Source organism: Chelonia mydas, chromosome 5 (assembly GCF_015237465.2).
Source record: "Chelonia mydas isolate rCheMyd1 chromosome 5, rCheMyd1.pri.v2, whole genome shotgun sequence".
Taxonomy (NCBI): Eukaryota; Metazoa; Chordata; order Testudines; family Cheloniidae; genus Chelonia; species Chelonia mydas.
The window spans coordinates 12963622-12984691 of record NC_051245.2 but is presented as its reverse complement, the minus strand read 5'-3'; the positions used below and the strand labels follow the sequence as shown (position 1 = coordinate 12984691).

At 44.7% G+C, this 21070-nt stretch overlaps 1 protein-coding gene across 1 annotated transcript in view; it reads left to right on the top strand.

Annotated features, from left to right (window-relative positions):
- The window catches only part of LOXHD1 (lipoxygenase homology PLAT domains 1), a 303450-nt gene that overhangs the window by 103029 nt on the left and 179351 nt on the right, over nucleotides 1-21070 (top strand). Inside the window, exons 8-9 of the mRNA XM_043547366.1 lie at nucleotides 5148-5228; nucleotides 6146-6330. Of these exons, the coding sequence (XP_043403301.1) occupies nucleotides 5148-5228; nucleotides 6146-6330 (266 nt within the window). The remainder of the gene's footprint in view (nucleotides 1-5147; nucleotides 5229-6145; nucleotides 6331-21070) is intronic.

The following is a 21070-nucleotide window of genomic DNA, read 5'->3' as shown; positions in this document are numbered from 1 at the left end:
GCTAATAAGCAATGGTCACATAAATACCACCCTATACCGGAAACCTACTGACCGCTATTCCTACCTACATGCCTCCAGCTTTCATCCAGGCCACACCACACGATCCATTGTCTACAGCCAAGCTCTACGATACAACCGCATTTGCTCCAACTCCTCAGACAGAGACAAACACCTACAAGATCTCTATCAAGCATTCTTACAACTACAATACCCACCTGCTGAAGTGAAGAAACAGATTGACAGAGCCAGAATTGTTCCCAGAAGTCACCTACTACAGGACAGGCCCAACAAAGAAAATAACAGAACGCCACTAGCCATCACCTTCAGCCCCCAACTAAAACCTCTCCAACGCATCATGAAGGATCTACAACCTATCCTGAAGGATGACCCATCACTCTCATAGATCTTGGGAGACAGGCCAGTCCTTGCTTACGACAGCCCCCCAACCTGAAGCAAATACTCACCAGCAACCACACAACAGAACCACTAACCCAGGAACTTATCCTTGCAACAAAGCCCATTGCCAACTGTGTCCACATATCTATTCAGGGGACACCATCATAGGGCCTAATCACATCAGCCACAATATCAGAGGCTCGTTCACCTGCTCATCTACCAATGTGATATATTCCATCATGTGCCAGCAATGCCCCTCTGCCATGTACATTGGTCAAACTGGACAGTCTCTACTTAAAAAAATGAATGGACACAAATCAGATGTCAAGAATTATAACATTCAAAAACCAGTCAGAGAACACTTCAATCTCTCTGGTCACTCGCTTACAGACTAAAAGTGGCAATACTTCAACAAAAAAACTTCAAAACCAGACTCCAATGAGAGACTGCTGAATTGGAATTAATTTGCAAACTGGATACAATTAATTTAGGCTTGAATAGAGCCTGGGAGTGGATGGGTCATTACACAAAGTAAAACTATTTCCCCATGTTTATCTCTCCCCACCCCCCACTGTTCCTCAGACGTTCTTGTCAACTGCTGGAAATGGCCCACCTTGATTATCACTACAAAAGGTCCCCCCCCGGCCCCCCCGCGCTCTCCTGCTGGTAATAGCTCACCTTAAGTGATCACTCTGGTTACAGTGTGTATGGTAACACCCATTGTTTCATGTTCTCCATGTATATAAATCTCCCCACTGTATTTTCCGCTGAATGCATCCGATGAAGTGAGCTGTAGCTCACGAAAGCTTATGCTCAAATAAATTTGTTAGTCTCTAAGGTACCACAAGTACTCCTTTTCTTTTTGCGAATACAGACTAACATGGCTGCTACTCTGAAACCTACCAATTATGAATTATTCACTCAGCTATCGTCTTTATACTCTGTTACCCACTGTATTACACCTTAGCGCTGTTAAATTGAATCCACAACTTCCAGATCATTACTAGAAATGTGAAATAAAACTCAGCCTGAAACCTAGCCCTGAGGTCCCCTACTCTGGTATCCAAGCCAATGTGAATTCATGTTTCAAGAGAAATTGTGCAACGTGCCATGTCAAATTCTTTGCTAAGTCTAATCGTGTCTAAAACCCCACATCTGAACAACTCCAAGCTTTAAGTCTCAGAATGCTGGAGCTGCATTTTCAAGTCAAGTTTTCCTCAGCTTTATTTATCACTAGAGAGCTTGGTAATTACAGTCCCCCATGACTACATTATCTTATAGTATCAAACTCCTTAATGATAATAGGTCCAGGAATTTTCTGCTCTCACTTCCAGTCTTGATGGTCTGTAGCAGAGGCCCACAATAATTTCTCGTTTACTTTTTATTTTTTGTAACTTTATGCAAACTAGTTCACTAGTTGGATTTTTTCCCCACACTGTATTTAAGCAACACTACTAAGTACAACATTATTTATTTTTTCCTAAGCATTCAATTTCAGCTCTTTGATGCTATACAATCAGTTCAAGGGCTGGGAGACTTTAAATGCTCATTGAATTCCATCCACAGTTTAACAATTACATTTTCCAGCAGTTTGTCTCCCTTGCCACAGACACAGTTCCAAATCCCTTCACAAGCACCTTCAAGACAAGTGATGCATACAGTCTGAAACCATTTGAGGCAATGATCGCAGACACATGCTCTTTGCTGTTTAAACACTGAGTTTTCGTTCTGCAGTTTCAAGATGCAGATCGTGCCTGTGTCACAAACATAATGAAGTCACATGTAAACTTAATACCAGTATTCAGACATTTAGTGTTGTCACGTGAATGCTGTAAATCAGCAGCAATTCAAATTAGTCTGCTAAAAGCTTTTGGACAATTAACTGCAGTTGATACTTTTACATAATTGCTGTAGTACTTTGGGAATCTGCAGTACTGTCCTGATCTCCAGGGCATGAGCAGGAAGATGCTGCTGTCATTACAATGTTCACTCACCCCTGGCAAACTAATTGCCTTGCACTTGCTGACTGTTTTCAGTTTGACAGCCAAGCTGCGGTTGAGGGGAGCTCTACTGGGTTTAATTGTCTCTTGCCATAGTGTTCTGGCAAGGTTAACTCTTTTAGCCTCTTTATGTAGCAACAATGGTCTAGCACAATATGCTCAGTATCGGTACTGGGGGTGAAAGCTACTCATGTATTTGCAGAATACAAAACAGACAACCTTTAGACACTGGCACACACACACCCTAAAGTGATGAGGAAAAAGATCTGAGCAAAACTGGATGTTATTGCTCAGGTTATTCGTATTCATTGACCTTCTGAGAACAAGTTGCTTGTCACTGCAGCATTGCTATGGTGATGTGCTGTAGTTGTTTGTTTTCAAATAGGGTGACTGCTTTTTGTTGTATATGTTCATTAGTATTACGGTGAAACCTAGAGTCCCAAATCTCAACTGGGGCCGCAGTGTGTTAGGCGCTGTACAAACTGAGCAAGAGACAGTGCCTGCCCTGAAGCCAGACAAAGTGTGCCTCTAGAATACAGAGACACAGACGGATGAATTGACTAGTTCAAGCCACATCGAGGTCACTGGGAGAGTAGGGAATAGAACCTGGATACCCTGACTCTCAGTGTTCTAGCCACTGGACCATGCTGTCCTTAACCTTCTGTCACAATTTCAGGGCACCTGAATTCCCCTTCCATGGCCACTGAGGGCACTCACTTTGGGCTTCCATCTCCCAGCCATCATCACTGTTGGGTGAGAACTGCATCTCACTCCCTCCTGACTGGAGTTCTTGGGACCACTTGGCTCCTGCCGACACTGTGATAGTCCCAGAAAGCCAGACTGCTTAAACAGGCCAGGGCCTGCACTTTACTTTCTCTGCAAGGGCTATCAACAGTGTATTGCCTGAAGTTATAAATTACCACACAGCTCCTTCTGAGCAGGCACATTTACTCTTAAGCAGTGAAGGATTAGCTACTGGGCCAACAGGCCTGTGAGCAGGGGCCCCGGTTTACTGGGGGGCCCTTGAAAAAATCCACCACCAGGCAGTGGAAGCCTGGAGCCCCAGTTGTGGGGCAGGGGAAGACCCCCCCAGTGGCCCTCCCCACACGGCAGCCATTGCAGGATGGGGAAGCCCGCCCCGTGGCTCCAAACCCCGTCCCCGATGGTAGCTGCGGGACAGGGGAAGCCCCTCCCCCCCAGTGGCTCCTGACCCTATCCCCAGCAGAAGCCCCCAGGTTCGGGAAGCTCCAGCGTCCCCACCCATCTCTGGAAGAAGCCGCGCCTGACCCCGCTCTCTGGCACAAACGCCGGGCAGGGTGGGAGAAGCCCCAGCGCCCCGATCCTGGTCTCCCACAGAAGCGTGGGGGGTGGCAGTGGAAACCTGAGCACATGAGCCCCTGCTGTGGCTCTGGGACTGGAGGACCTCTTGCTCCCCGCTGCCCTTTGGGGCCAGGGCCCAGGGACAGAGCTTCTCCGGTCTTGGGTTGCGGGTGGGGGCAGAAATGAGCACAAGGGGTTGTGAGGCTGCAGTCGGAGTGGGGGAGGCAGAATACAATAAAGCCTATCAAGGATATTGCAGGAAATTGCCTTATCTATCACACATTCCTCTGTCAAATGCTTAGCACTTTACAAATAAAGAAGAAGAAATAGTCCTTGTCCTACACACATTGCAATCTAGTTCTGACACAAATAGTACAGGGAGATGGTACAGGAATTGAACAGTGGTCATTTTTTTTTATGGTCTTGGTATGTCAGAAGAAGCAGGGGGAAAGAAATCTTTGACGCAGCTGCGCCTGTCTTTTATCTGTGCCTGAGCTCCAGAATAGAACTGCCAGCCACAGTGCAGCGCTTTGGGCCATGGACCCCTTCAAAACACAACCCTTGTTCTGTTGCTGAAGAACACACTCTTCTCGTGATGATGTAGGAATGTGCTGAGAAAGCAGAAGGAAACCTTTGGAAGAGGGAGCAGGCTCTGCAGGTATGGAGCAGAGAAACGAGCCCCGCTTCTATAAACCAACAGACAGGAAGGTCCAAAGTGCCTGTTTCACCGATGCTGTCTACCTTGTGTAGTCATCCAGGCCAAAGCAACTTCTATGACAAAGTCTACCATTCTGAATTTGCACTTCACACTGGTCTGAATGACAGCACAAGGTGCAAGGCGACAGAGAACCGCGCCCTAAGCCTTTGCCCACAGAGTCTGTATTTTAGTATCTATCCAGGTAGTTTTAGATGAATTCAAGAAAGGAGAAGAGATATTGTAAAAAAAATTTAAATAATAGCCTGGAATTTTAAAGATGAATGGCGCAATATAAAAATGTCCGCACTGAATATTGTTTTCTGTTACCTCTGAAAGCCATCTGCAGAGTAGCAAACCACACACTACTGCAGCTCTTTTCTATACTGGTGATTGTTTAATAGGTGAAAGATTTTTTCTTTTTAGCTGGTATAGAATATGACCCAAGGTTTGCATCCATTTGGGCCAACTTTGCATTTCTTCCCAAGTTGGTATGTTGGAATCTGAGAGGGTGCCTACAGACCTGCCAAGATATTAGCATGGAAAAGTTATTAAAAAAAGTCCCGGTACATTCAGACCTTTTCACAGGAATTAGGATATTGAAAAGTAGGTTTGTCCAATAACAGAAATGAGGATCCTTCATTCTTAAACTCTGATCCTTGATGGGTCTGCGATGATGTATTTGCTGACATAGTAACTATTTTCTTAACGTGTTTTTTGGTATATGTATATTACAGGAGTAGAACTGCCTTTGAGAGAAGTAAAACAGACGTGTTCAGAATAAAAACCAACAATGTTGGACAAATAAAGAAGATAAGGTATCGTGTAATATTATCACTACTATACCCAGTACAGCAAGATGCCGGGGTTGAGCTCTCAGCCTCGGCTGGGATTACAGTGGAGCTCTCAGCCCTGGCAGGAGCTCTGAGTCTCTGGCCCCACCCCTGTTCTGCCCAAAGCCCTGCCCATGGCCCCACCCCATTCCATCTCTTCCCCTGTGCCTCTGCCCCTGTTCTGCCCACGGCCCTGTCCCTGTTCTGCCCCTTCCCCCATGGCCCCACTCTGCCTTTTCCCTCCAAAGCCCCGCCCACCACTTGCTCCTCCCCTCCACCCCAGCCCTGGGGCCATGGCAGGGGAAGATTTTTCAGGGGCCCCCAAATCTGCTACTGCCCCCCTTCCGGCGCAAGGTTTGGGGAGGCTTAGCCTCCAATTCGCCCTGCCCATGAATATTGTATCCAATAAGTTGATTCAATTACTTATCACTTCAGGTTCAGCCCCCTGCTTTATAGACCAGTAAACTCCACAGAGCACGAGCCGATGTCGCCAGGACTTCTTGGCAGATTTTCACAGCGCTCTGCCATACAGGAGCAGTCTCCCCATGTACCAGTTGTGACCCACTTGGCCCGGCCACCTCTCCATCAGATTTGAGTGGTGTTGTGACCATGCAGCCAGAGCAGTGCTCTGGACCACTCTGGCAGCGGCTATACTGATTTAGTATGGGACTACGGCTTAAAAGTGACCAGGCCATGGTTTCTCCCTGGCTCTCTGGCCTGTGGAACTTTGAACAAGTGCAAAAACCTACAGGGGGCATTTGCCCGCCCCCCCCCAGCCTCCCCAATTGGTGCCACTGCTCTTACCTTGCCTAATATAAAATGTGCCACTGAATCAATGTGCTAGTTGCTGTCACACCAACCAATCCAAACTCTTGGGTATATTTTGTTCCTTTGTGCTGTAGAATTGAGCATGACAACACAGGAATGAACGCAAGCTGGTTCCTGGACCGGGTGGTAGTAACTGACATGAACAGGCCTCACCTCCGTTTTTACTTTTCTTGCAACAACTGGCTGAGCAAGGATGAGGGCGATGGCCTTTATGTCAGAGATCTGATTGGCAGCCTAAACCCCATGGATGTGCCCAAAGGTAAGTGTTTCTAGGGAAGCTGGATGATGTGGTACATTGTCAGTAGAAGAGCAAGTGTAGTCCAGTCTGATTACGCATCATTGGAAGAAAGATGGTCACAATTCTGACCATGAATATGAAGGGTTTCCAAATTCTGGTAGCACTCTGCAAGCAGCCTTTCTATAGACTCCAGCCTCTTCTCTGTAACTCTGCACCAGTTCTCAGATGCCTTGGGGAGAATGTGGATTATATCATTATTGAAATTGGTGCCTGTTTTTCAGAGTGTTTTAAGTAATGATGTTGAAAAGAGGCCAGCACAGCTTGTGAACCTGACAGGTACTCCCAAGCTGACATCAGTGTGTATGCCGGGTGGTGACGTACAGTGTACATAACATAAGTAGGGATCTGACCTGGGACCAAGATATGAAAGTTGAATCTGCGGACTAATCTGCAGGTTGTGTGTGTCAGTAGCTCACCTCCAACTGCTAATGGGCAACCTCAGGTTGAACTTCCCGTGCCCACTCTGTGAGTATGCCAGTACAGTCTAGATTTGGGCATGGAGATTGAACTAGCGTCTCCCCCTTAGACTGACTTTGAGGGAAGGGCTGTGGGTGGGGGAAGCTTGTGCTTCTGTTACATACCAAACATCTTCAGTGGATAAGTAATGGACTTCTTGCTCTGGTGCTGTCAATCAGGCCTTTGTGCCTCAGTTTCCACATATGTAAAATTGGGATAATACTTACTCCACCTTCATAAAGTGCTTTGAGATCCTTCAGTGAAAGGTGCTTAGCAGGGGGTATGTGAACCCCACACCATCCAGGAAGGGTTAATGACCTGCTGTGGGCTCAGTCAGCCTCACTCACTTCACCTGCTTGAGCTGTCAGGCTTGGAGTGGGTTGTTGAAAGGAGAGAGCCAACTCAGTTGGGGATGGAGAGGGTGGGAGAGCAGACTGACAGCTCCCAAGCCATGTGAGAAGCCTGTGTGGGGAGCTGATTAGCAGACTTCAGACAGCCAGGACCACCCTGCCGGAGGGTAGGACTGACACCAGCTGTTAGTCTGTGGTTTACCAGGTGGTGGGTGTTAAGGCAAGCTGCTGCAGCTGGGGTCTGCCTGAAAGGAAGGGGGCTGAAAATTGAGCCCAGCAGGGATGAAGGTTCTTTGGGTCTGGGGTTTTGTTGAACCTTGCCTTGAGATATGTCTGCACTGCAGCTGGGCACCTCCCAGCCTGGGTAGACAGACTCGAGCTAGCACATTAAGAACAGCAGTGTGGATGTTGGGGCTCTGGCACAGACTTGGGGTGGCCACCTGAGTTCAAACCCAGGGTGTCAGGTGAGCTTAAGAGCCCGAGCTGCTGCCTGAGCCACAATGACCACACTGCTATTTTTAGCACACTAGCTCGAGCCCCACTAGCATGAGTCTGGCCACCTGGGCTGAGTGGCTCGGTCCCAGCTGCATTGTTGAACTCCCTCAGTGACTGGGCAGGAGGGCTAAGCCACATCCATAAGTGATATGTGCTGAAGAGTCCATGGGGAAACTGAGGCAGGGCTTCTGCAGTGCCACGCCATACCTTGAGGGGCATGCAGGGATGGCACCTCCCCCATAGTGCTGTTTAAGTGCAAATTATTATTGTTCTTATGGTGACTAGGGTTCCATCAGAAGTGACCTGATGGAGATAATCTATTCTTCCTGTTACTAATACCATAACACTGATTGTTCTTGCACTGTGTTCTTAAAGAATTTTGTCCTTCTAATGAGTTGTGTCTTTCTAAGGGAGGTTTTTATGCATGAAAGGAATATGAAATATCCTTTAATACTCATAAGTGAGTAAAAATGCATGTGGGAGCCATTTATAAGAGCAGGACCCTGCAGGATTTGAATGAGACAATGTCTGGAGCCACTCAGCCAAAACTCCACCCAGTGACTACATACCTCCCATTGTGACTGTGTGCTCTGATATGTTTTGCTGCTTCTATATTCCATTTAGTCTGTGAACTAGAAGAGCTCATGATACTTTAGAGGGATTGCAGGGAGGTAGCATATGATTCGAAGCAGTGCTCAATCAAAGAGAGATTCCGCAAGGGCAAGCAAACTGCCCAAGCTATTTCTCAGTGGATCCTTTAAATGACACAACCGTTTCCTTGAATCCAGTATTGTTCCTTTTTGGGGTGGCTGATTCAAATTTAAGTGTGTGATTTCCTGCACCCTCTTCAAAGGCCCGTCTCTCTGCTTATGTGGACTTACACAGTCAAGAGGGATGGAAAAGGCTCACAGACCAGACCCTCAGCTGGTGTAAATCAACATTGTTCCACTGATACAGTGGAGCGATCTTGATTTTCATCACATGATGATCTAGTCCCATGTATTTATCGGTCTAGTGAAGTGGTTTCATCTTCTGTACTGGCCAACTACACTGTGTTTGGTGCTGTACATGCAGAATGGATGTAAATAACATGGTTCCTGTCCCAAGGAACTTGCACAGGTACAAGGAGAGAGGCCATAGAAATTTCTACAGAAACGTTTGCCATCATGTCATCTATTTAGCTTATTTTATCTGCTAGAAAATCATCCTTTGAAATTCTGCAACCTGTAAATGACACAATTGTCCAGATGAACCTGGGGAGTTGGATCTAGTCCAGAGATAAGAGTGAAGTGAGGAAAGGATTGGACGCCTTCCAGGCATTAGGTATGAATTTGTAACAGAAGAGGACTAACTCAGCCGTGTTAGGTTGCAATTATGCTTGAACCATAATTAATGAAAGATAAGTGTTCACAGGCTGCTGAGGTGAACTGTCAACCTGTCAAACATTCATGTAAATGTATCTGAATTCATTTAGCTCCAGCTGAATCATGAAGGTCTGAAATGAGATTGCGGTATGATTTTCCTTGTTTGCCCTAAGAGTCTTTTTTTTTTTTTTTTTTTTTTAATCTGAAAAGGTTGAAACAGAGACATTTAATCCTGTCTCACAGGTATTTTCCAGGCTACTAGGCAAATGAATAATTAAGTGCACAGGTGATTGTGTGTCTGTCTGTCTGTCTGTGTGTAGCTAAAGATTAGTTATTCCCGACAAAAGCCATGTTCTGACTGGCAGAGTACAAGACAGGAATTCTTGTCTCTGATGAATTTTCTGATTCCTTCTGTTCTCGTTTCTTGTATCATTTTTTCCCCTCTTGGGAGCCTTCAGTCCTTCTTTGTGAACATTCTAGGCACAGATGCTGGCGACTGGGTTTTCTTACTCTTCTCTCCACCTACAACTGCAGTAGTGACCTGATAAATTCTCCTGTGGTATGCAGACTCTCATCCTCCCTTTTTCTCCATCCCCTTTCACACAGCATATTCAACTGGCTCTGTCCTATGGTCTTTGTTTGGAGGTTTCCCTCACCTTTCATGATTGATGGTTTATTTTTCAGTCATGAAGTACATAGGTGACTGCTTAGAAGTGCAGGTTTTCTGTCACTTGTCTGAGATCTGGACTGTAGGAAACAATACATTGTGAGGGGGAGACTTTTGTGATTTTTGAAGAATTTCAGTATTTTTCTGTAGAGTGTTCACCTTTCAACAGCCTCTCTACTCTGTATATTGTGGGGTTGTTACAGCTTTACTATAAACACAGTGGTTTTCACTTGCAGAGGTATTCATTTGGGATTGAATTCACCCTGTGCATAGCCCTATGTACCGCTTAAGTCACACCTAACACCTTAGAACAGGGATTTAAGTAGTGCCATAGGCCTTCTGTACGGGCGGGATTTCACGCTCTCTCTTACAAAATCAGAATTCCAGCCAGAGTGCAACGGGATCTACAGAGCTGCCATTTCCTTGATCCACCTTCTTTTCTTTGTATTGATTTAAACATTGTTAGATTTTTAAAATCTTTCTTTCAGAGTAAGTCCTTACCTGTGTTACTAACCGATTATTAAAATCCAAAGGATTGTTACAAATCAAATGTTTATGCTCTGTGTTTATTTGCTGAATTCCACTCAGCTTGAACAATGAAGAGACTAGTCAGCTTCTAGTTAGTTTTTGACTTCTGGTTCTCATGCTGTCAGAGTTCCCTCCCAACTCTGAACTCTAGGGTACAGATGTGGGGACCTGCATGAAAGACCCCCTAAACTTATTTCTACCAGCTTAGGGTAAAACTTCCCCAAGGCACAAACTCTTTGCCCTTGGAGGGTACGCTGCCACCACCAAGTGATTTAACAAAGAATCAGGGAAAGGACCACTTGGAGTTCCTATTCCCCCAAAATATCCCCCCAAGCCGTTACACCCCCTTTCCTGGGGAGGCTTGAGAATAGTATCCTAACCAATTGGTTCCAAACTGATCACAGACCCAAACCCCTGGGTCTTAGGACCATAGAGAAATCAGTCAGGCTCTTAAAAGAAACAGAACTTTATTAGAAAGAAAAAAGGTAAAAGAAGCACCTCTGTAAAATTAGAAGGGAAGCTAATCTCACAGGGCAATCAGATTTAAAACACAGAGAATTTCCCTCTGGGCAAAAACTTTAGAGTTACAAAAGAAAACCAGGAATACTCTCAGCACAGAGAAAATCACAAGCCAAAACAAAAGTAAACTAATGCATTTCCTTGCTAGTACTTACTAATTCTAATGGAGTTGGTTTGCTTGCTTTCTTGCTGTCTCTCCGGCAAGCACACAGAACAGACGGACCAAGCCTCCCCGCCTGCCCACCCCACCAGATTTGAAAGTATCTTGTCCCCTTATTGGTCCTTTTGGTCAGGTGCCAGCTAGGTTACCTGAGCTTCTTAACCCTTTACAGGTAAAAGGATTTTGTGCCTGTGGCCAGGAGGGATTTTATAGTACTGTACACAGGAAGGTTGTTACCCTTCCCTTTATATTTATGACACATGCACTAGCAAATTCTGCCAGGTTCTAGTTATAAATCCCTACAAGCACCAGTACAAGAACCTGGATAGATAGATTGACATGGCTGTTCTGATGGAAATGAGGGTTTGAAAAACATTAAATGGTTTCTATTAACAGTAGGCTTTTAAAAACTTAAAACAAAACATAAAAACTCCAACGACCTCCCCCTAAACTTTGAGCTGGAACCACCTGACAGAGTCACTTGAAAGTGGAGCAGATAGAGAATCAGATCAGGCCAGGTAAAACAGTTATTGCAATTCTGCCCCTCATTTACATAGCCCCTTTTGTTCCTTGTTCTCCACGCTATCCTCTCACCTCACTCTTCCCTTCATCCGTTTATCTCATTCTTGGATTAATGCCTTTTGCCTTGTCACCCCTTATGCTTCCATCAGTTTACCAAGTGTGACGAGTTCCCTCTGGGGTGCCACCTGGAACTGGGATACCACTAAGCCCCCCAACCCACCAGCCTAGGCTCCCTCTCACACTGTCATGCTGTGACAAGCTGCAAAGGCCTCCAGCCTGCACTTTCACCACCATACATACAGGTAGAGACAAACCCAGCTGCACTTACATACAGACACTCTGACCAGCCACTGCATAGGAAGGCTACAGCTAGGGTAACTCCCAGCTCCTCAGGCATGTACTCTCTCTGGAGTGTAAACCCAAAATTATACCGTCTTATGCTGCACAGGGAACTGCACAGTGTAAGCTCATAAAATTAGCCCCCTCCCTCAATGTGGAGAGGAATATGCAACAGCCTTTTGCTCCTGAGCTAAGATTCCCATACACTTCACTACAACTCACTGGTTTAGATAAAGCAAAAACAAGTTTATTAACTACAAAAGATAGATTTTACATGATTATAAATGATCAAAGAAGATTACCTAGAAAATAATCAAAAAATGCAAACTAATCTTAATATGCTAAATAGATTGGATATGAATAGCAGATTCTCACCCAGAGATAATACAAGCAGACTGCAGATTCTTAAGGGGCAAGATGCACTTGCTTTACAGATTGGAATCCCCAGGTGTTTCATTCACAGGCTAGAAATCTCTTTAGCCTGGGTCCAGCACTTCCCCCAGTTCAGTCTTTGCTCCTCAGGTGTTTCCAGGAGTCTTCTTGTGAGGGGAGTTGAAGAACACCCAATGATGTCACTCCCTGCCTTATATAGCTTTTGCATATGGCGGGAACCCTTTGTTCCCAAAAGTTGGTTCCCAGACCAGCCTGTGGAAAAACACTGACATCCCAAGATGGAGTCTAGAGACATGTGGTCTCATCACATGTCCTTGTAGAGTCATTACTTGGAGGCTGTTTGTAGCGTTCTCAGGAAGGCTCACCAGGTGGGAGATAAGCTTCTCCTAAGGCCTATTTTTTTTCCTAATGGCCCACTGCCCTGAATAGGCCATCGCCCCCGCCCCCCACTATCTGGACTGAAAGCATCTTGTCTAGTGGGAGTTACTCAGGTGTAACTACATTGGAAATACAGATACAGTCAATATTCATAACTTCAGAAGCAAAAATGATACACACATACAAATAGAATAATCATATTTAGCAAATCATAACTTTTCCAATGACACCTCACATGGCATATCTTGCATAAAATACGTCATAATTATACTATAATCATATCATAATATCACTATGAAAAATATAGAGTGCTGTGTCACACCAAACACCATCTCTCTTTTCCCAAATCCTTCCTTAAGACCCATTTCTTTCACAACAATTTTCCAGGACTGGAAAATCTGATCTCCAGGATATATGTGCCAGCAGACTAAGTGACCTTGGGTGAAATCCTGGCTTCATGGGAGCCAATGGGAGTTTTGCCATTCACTTCAATTTGGCCAATTTACTCCTTGTCTTTTTATGGCCTGACCAAAAATCTACTGAGTTCAAGGGAGTCTTTCCATTGATTTCAGTAGGCTTTGATCGAAGCCTTTGTGGGTGTGTTTATAGCACTGCACGGCCGAGCTGTGTTTTCTCTATAGCAGTAGGTTGAATTGTGGTGGGGATTGGATTGAGAGGGAGCTGGTGAGTTTGGCTGGGCCAACAACCCTTCCCTCGAACCAGGTGGAGGCTAGTTATAGTTTAAAAACTGATCTGTAGAAGCACCTTAAGCTTTGGAGGGGCCCATTTTTTAAAAAAAAAAATCTAACAAAATAAAAATGAACAGTAAAGATGATTAAAAATGCAACCAAAATCCATATTTTTACTCCATGAACATTGAATTGAAAAATATGGGCAAAGTTTCAAAAAAGTATTGATCAGTTTAAATAATTAAAAATAGAGATTCTCAAAAGGTAACAGTCGTGACTGTGATAGCTCAGTGACTATAGTTATTGGTTTGATGAAAACGGTTCGTGTGAAGTTCCCTGCTGAATGACCTGAGTTCCTGAGGCCTGGTCTACACTACAGAGTTAGGTCGACACAAGGCAGCTTACATCGACCTAACTATGGAAGTGTCTACACTTAAATTTCGCTCTCGCCAACGTAACTGTCCCACTACGCCAACTGAACTCCACCTCCACGAGTGGAGTAGAGTCAAGGTAAATGTAGTTAGGTCAACACCGTGTCAGTGTAGACACTGCGTTGCTTATGTCAACTGTTACTGGCTTTCAGGAGCCTTCCTACAATGCCCCCACACTGACAGTACAATCAATACAAGCACTCCTGCCGAGGTCGCACAGTACCAACACAAGGAGCGAAGTGTAGACAGACACAAGCGATGTAATTACTGTGGCGGCTGTATGCCGATATAAATTAGGTCGACTTAATTTTGTAGTGTAGATATGGCCTCAAGGAGAATATGTCACATTTAATGTACCTGTCAGAAGAACTTCTTTATCCTCTCCCAGCCCCCTGATCCATAAACACAGTGCCATATGCCCATGGTCGTTTGACAATTATGGTGCTACAGATTCTTATTTACCCAAACGCTGCTGTTGGTAGCCCGGAATAATTTACAGCATAGATATTAATTGCAAGGAAGGGATCTTGTTCAATCTTATGTGGTTTCCCTTCCCTTCATGAATTCTTAGGGTTGTGTGACTGCAACTGAACCTTTGCACAAAGGGCCTTATCTAAACTGAAGTCAATGGGAAACTTTCCATTGGTGTCAATGGCTTTGGACCAAACCCCCATTAGGAAACGAAATTGCTGCCAACTTTCAGGGGATTGAGAATAGTAACATTAGGACATAATACATGGCTCCTGGTGTATTGCTAAAGCACCAGTGTTTGGAACTCTTTTGGATTGAGCTAAGCATTGCCAAACAAAACATGGGAGCACCTTCACTGCACAGCCTGCATTCGAGGTGGCAGGAACCTCGCACCTTGCTTTGCAACTATTCCCATGGTTGATGTTCTCTTCCCTGTTTAGGTGAAGCTCAAAGCAGCACTGGCAGGCTGCTGTGTCCAGACCTCCTCAGCTGGAAGGAGGAGCCATCTGGTTCCTCATGTGTCCACATCAAAAAAACCAATACTGAAACAAGTTGGCTCCTTGTTGGGAGTCTGACCAGAGAGCCAATGACTGAATTGTCACAGATATTGAACTGCCTTGCCATACCTAAGAGAGGTCTATCTAGGTCAGGATTGAGAAATATTGGTAGGGAGTGAGAAGAAGTTTGTAGTGTCATTGTACCTATTCTCAAAAAGAAAAGGAGTACTTGTGGCACGTTAGAGACTAACCAATTTATTTGAGCATAAGCTTTCATGAGCTACAGCTCACTTCATCGGATGCATCATGAAAGCTTATGCTCACATAAATTGGTTAGTCTGTAAGGTGCCACAAGTACTCCTTTTCTTTTTGCGGATACAGACTAACACAGCTGCTACTCTGAAACCTGTACCTATTCTATGGTTTAATAGTCTTCGTGCTCCAGGGCTGTCAATCCAAAACCTTTTGCCTTTTCACTGTGGTTTTGTCTAGATTAAGAAAAGTGGCTGGGATTTGCTAACATGCTAGCTAAACATGGCCTGATCATGACCTTTTCCCTTGTGAAGCCACAGGTTAATCATTTTAACCTCAATTTAGCTGGTTGAAATCTGCCGTAGGCTTTCCACCACGTAACCTCTAGCCTACCTGCACACTAGGGATAAGGTTGTGGTTAGGCCAGGGTTATCTAGTGCATGTTAGCAGACCATGACCTAACCCAGACCTCTTTTCCTAATCTAGATAAATCCTGTAAGAACATTCTTTTACAAAGAGAAAAAAAGGAAGCTAATTTTCAAAAGGGCCTTTTACTTTTCTAAGTCTTAAAACCAATAAAGAAGCATAAGCATCCAGAAGTAAACTTATACTTTGCATTGTTTAAGTGAATACTGAATTATAGATTATAACGTTTTCATGACATCCTGCCAACGTGGCTATTCCAAACGTGTCCAGAACTAAAGACTGGTCTCCAACTGGCTCCTAGGCTCCAAAGTTGCTAAAGATCAAACACGATGGCTATAAATGTTTCAGATAACAGTTTATGCAAACCCTAACAAGGCTGCATATTTAGAATAGGACAAAATTATTACTGTACCCTGTGTGTGAGCTCAAACCATCTAACTGTTCCATTTGCTTAATTAGTGATAACTCTTTCTTTGGGAAAAGTTTAATGTTATCCAGCTTATTAATAATAAATTTGATTACAATGGAGCTATATTATGTCTCAGAAATCTAAAAGGGCTATTGAACAAACATGTCCTTCTTCTTGCTAGGAAGCAGGTGTAATGCATTGTTCATCATAAACTTGAGGGAGGAAGCAGCCAGCTTAATTTAGTGTATATATTATCCTCAATGTTAAAAGCACCAGGATTTATATTATTTATTATTATTATTATTATCATCACTGATTTATATTATTATTTTTATTATTTGGCAAAAATTTAACATTATAAATAAAGATTAGCCATATCTGTGACTACATCTAAGTAATACAGCTGCCTAAATTGCTTCCCTAAAAGAACACATCTGGCAACAAGAAATTGAATCATTATGGATGGGAACTAACAACGAATCCTCGGAGTGAGTTTCTGTATGTGAATAAATTATTGAAGTTCAGCTGATCAAACTGAATATTGACATGGGTCTGTTACTTCTTCACATGCTTTCATAGCCACTTGTTGGTACGTTCCTGTGTAGAGTGAAGGTAGTGAGATCAACCAGGGAGATTGGGACTGAGTCCTTCAACAATCAGAGGAAAAGAAAGACCATGATCAATAAGGACCATAGAATACATTTTCTTCAAATTTTATTATGGTTGGACTTTATCTCCCAAACTACCCAGAACTTGTTTGTCTGGGATGTGTATCAGTATATGCAAGATTAACATGTGTTAGGTAGTCGGTGAGTGTTTGAGTCAAGTCTAGACACAATCTGCGCTATTCAGAGACTAAGAATGAGGTTTGCTTGTTTGTTTGTTTTTTGCTAGGAGGAAGGCTTCACAACTCCCTTTTGTTATGTTTTAATATTAGCCAACGTGAGGAATTATGAGTTCTTGACGCAGTTAGGGCTTGAAAAGGCCCTCCGTTCAGCAAAGCACTTAAGCATGTGCTTAAATTCATCCTGATTCAATGGGATTTAAGCACATGCTCAAATGCTTTGCTGAATCAGGACTTAAATATTCTAAATTGTGGCCAGTATTTCTTAATAATAGGCACAGTGCTACAAGCAATGGTATAGCAAAGCTCTTTGAACTTGGACTTGAGATAAAATTTGGTGTGATCCTGCTAGGTTTTTGGCTTGATTTTGCAAACTCTCTTTATGCAGAATTCCCATTGAGTTTAATAGGAGTTTTGCACATTCTAGGGATGCTGAATTGGGACTTTAAGTGAGGCTGAACCAATGAAAAATTATGAGAATTTTGAAAGCTGTGAGAGTTAAGTAAAACTAAAGGAACTCAACCCAATACACCAGTGCTTCATCTGTAGATTGCTTCTGATGATCTGTTTCACAGGAATGTCCCTATTGTATTCCATATATTCTCAGCATTTTGATGGAGATGAAGTGGGTGAGGTAATATCTTTTATTGAACCAACTTCTGTGGACCAACATAAGTTGATTCAACAAAAGATGTTACCTCACCCACCTTGTCCCTCTCATATCCTGGGGCCAACATGGGACCAACAACAGCACTGCAAAAAACATTTTGATGCACGTTTTAATTTCATACTGATGTCACACCTGTTGGGGCTTGATCTTGTGGTCTCTGGGCTCCACAATGCTGAAATGAACAGCTGAATTAAGCACAAGAGGGTATTGGGCAAAAGGAGAATAGTCATAATACTCAGTGGAGGAAACAATCATTTTCCTTTTTCCTTTTACTGTTAGGTTTTGTTGCATAATAGCAATCATCTCGATTGCTCTGGAGCATACTCAGAGCAAAACAACTTTTGAGACTAATTAGCTTTGTTTCAGGGTTGCTTCAGACGTAGCAGCTGTTTCTAAATGTCTGTACTGCAAAGTAATAGAAATACTCTCTGGAGTTTCTTCCCTAGTAGTACTGCATTTTGATAGGGTGATAGTCGTGATCAAATTCAGTTAATAGGAAAGCATCACTGAACTCTTCATAAACATCCCCTGTCCTCCAAATGCTCTTGTACCTCCAGCGAATACACAAGCAGTCTGAATTCCCAGTTCAAATATTCAGGTGAAGAAGCTATTCACAGGTTATGAAAGCTGCCGTTCATTACAAAGGGTAGTCGTCAATTACTATTGACAGGAATTAATTATTCTGAGGCACAGAAAGGACCTGATGATCTAATGACTTCCACATTTTTCTTGTGGGGACGGGGGAAAAGATCTTTTATTGGACATTGTGCAATGTTTTTATGCAGCAAAAAGCCAAGCCTTTCCAAAGATGCTGGAGCAATGTGTATAGTAGGGGTGCTGAGAGCCACTGACTGTAAACCCTGTATATGATGGACTCTCCTTCCAGCCAGGGTATGCAGCAGCACCTCTAGTTTCAGCACCTGTGAGCATCTCTCTCTGGGAGACTGAGCTGACTCCTCTTGAGATCAAGGGGAGTTTTTCCATTGACTTCAATGGCAGTTGTTCTGGGTTCTTGCTGTTTGTCTCACTCTGCCTGTTATATGGCCCCTATTATTTGTAGTCAGCAGGGAACAATTACCACCCTCCTTTCACAGTGAGCTACTGAGGCACAGAGGGTGGGATTCACAAAGGTGCTTAGTCACCGAAGCCCCCAGACTTAGGCACCAACGTTCTGATTTTAGGTGCCACTGAGATCCATAACCCCCCTGCTCGGCTGCCAATAAACCCTGTGGGCATCTAAACTTGCTTGGCACCTACGTTTTTGTGGTAAAAGTCCCCTAGGTGCCTATGTTTCTGCCTCCAAGTATGTGTACTGCAGCCTTCCCCTGGCTGTCTGGACACCTATCTCCTGCCTAAGTCCCAGAGCGAATCATGAACCAGGGAAAGGTTGGTGTGACAGGTTCCCCCAGGGTGCCACCTGGAACTGGGGTACCACTGAGCCCTCATACCCACCAGCCTGGGCTCCCTCTCACACTGTGCTGCTGTGACAAGCTGCAAAGCCCTCCAGCCTGCACTCTCACCAGCATTCACATGGTGGGGATACACCCGACTGCAGTTACATGCAGACTCTCTAACCACCATCCTCCCAGCCTAGGACCCCAGAGCAGTACCATCCTCCCCTAGTCAAATCTGGCCAATATATGGGTTTAATATATATGTGAAGAGGAGAATGGGGGAAGCAAACATCACAGTTGAGTGCCCTAACCACTGCGCTAAGGGTGAAAAGGGAAGTCCTCCTCGTCCTCGCCTTCCTCATCCCCCATCTCCTCCGGCTGTTTTGTGTAGATCTAGGCAGTCACTGAGCATGCCTGCTGCCGTAGGCGCTGATTTTCATTTTTTCCCGGGGGCACTCCACCCCTGCTCAGCCCCGCCACTACTTCACCTCTCCCTCCGATGCCTCGCTCTTGCTCCGCCTCTTCCCGCCCCCACTCCGTCCCCTCCCCCATGGTGCCACTCTTGTTCCACCTCTTCCTGCTCCCATTCCGCCCCCTCCCTGAGGCCCCCGCCTGCACACCGCTGGCTGCTCTCTGCCCTCCGCCAAACCCCTCTCCCAGCTGCCGAACAGCTGATTGGGGGCAGGCTGCTGAACAGCTGATAGGCAGGGCCCCGCAGAACAGCTGTGGCTGGTGGGTGCTGAGCACCCAAAATTTTTTTCCATGGGTGCTCCAGCCCCAGACCACCCATGGAGTTGGCATCTGTGCCTATTGGATCAGGGCCCACACACACATTAGGTGGACAAATGCCTATCTTCCCCCAGCTCGCAGAAAGAGCTTGCTAGCAGAAAGAGGCACCTCCCTGAAGCCCGGACTTAGGCACCTATCTCTGAGAGCGGGTCGGCGCTTAGCACATACCTCTCTCATTGGCATCTCCCATTAGCTAGCTTAGGCAGTTTCCTGCTTAGCATGTGCTGGCTTTTGTGGATGGCATTCTAAGGCACCTCTCTGTCTCCATTCATTGTATAGGGCGCCTAGGTGCCTAACTCAGGCTTTGTGAATCGTGGTGTATTCCTGTGATTTTTCTCAGCACTTAAAAGCTGTTGCAATGCTCAGTGCCGAATTGCCTACGTCCCTTTGTGACCAGAGAGAGAAAGTGAATTTTTGAAGGTCACATAAAGAATCTATAGCAAAGCTAGGAATTGAACATCCATCACCTGAGTCACAGGCCAGTGCCTTGCCCACAGTACCATGCTTCCTTCTTCTGCTAGGGTGAATTATTCTGCTTTTCAGATTAGTTATGAGTCAATTTCTAGGGCTGCAATAAAGCTGGAGTGTCAGAAATCACAGGCAATAGGGCTGGCTCGTTTCTGCATGCTCCATCGCGTCTTTATGGATCCCAAACACGCGGTGGAGTAACAGTCACAGTGTTCGTCAATGTGGGGATACATTTTAACAGACTATTCCCATGGCTGTGTTTGTAAAATGGAATTAAAATTACTAAAACTCATCTAGCTAGGTAATCACAACGCTGCCCAGAGTTAGGTCTCTGGCTTTTACCCAGTGTGCTATATATCAGATGGCTGTGCCATTGCTTGATTGTTTGACACCCTGCTGGTAACCTGCCACATTGCAGGTCATGCACAAGGAAGCTAGTCAGAAATATATAATAGAGAGCTTCACTGAGCACAGTGGGAGATGATAGCTTTAAGTAATGAAGCATAATCCTCCTTGCTTATTGCAATAGATGAGTTCGGTAGCTCGTGTTTGACGGTGCCATCTAGTGTCTGAAATAAGATTAGCTAAACTATTAGCCCTCTCCTCCCCCTCCCCCAGCACTTTCTTTCTTTTTTTTTTTTAAAGTACTGATGAGATTCTTTCTTACGGAATTTCAGGAGACAGACTTCATATATCCAATGACTGACTGACAGCTAAATGAACTGCACGGTTAGTGGAATAGTGTGGCATGGCAGAAACGGCATCTGGTCAATGTCAATTTGCAAGCTGAAGGAGAGACTGAGTTTAAGCTGAATGGAAAATAAGGAAGTGGTTTTCAAATTTCTGAATGGACTGGGATGTATCCATAAGTTGTCCACAGCTACGGAAGTAAGAGTAATTTAGTAGGGATGCTATGGAGTGACTAAATGGAATCTGTGAAATGCATTATTTATTTGTATTACAGGGGGGGCTGAAAAGCCCCAGCCAAGATCAAGGCTCCATTACATTTAGTGCTGGACATATTCCGTAGTAAGGGACAGTTTCTGCTCCAAAGGGTACAATTTAACTAGACAAGAGGGGGGGAAAGGGGGATTTACACATGTAGAACTGATACCCAAAGAGAGAGAGACAGATTACTTGCCCAGGGTTTATGGGATGTCTGTGGAACAGCTGGGAATTGAGCTGAATCC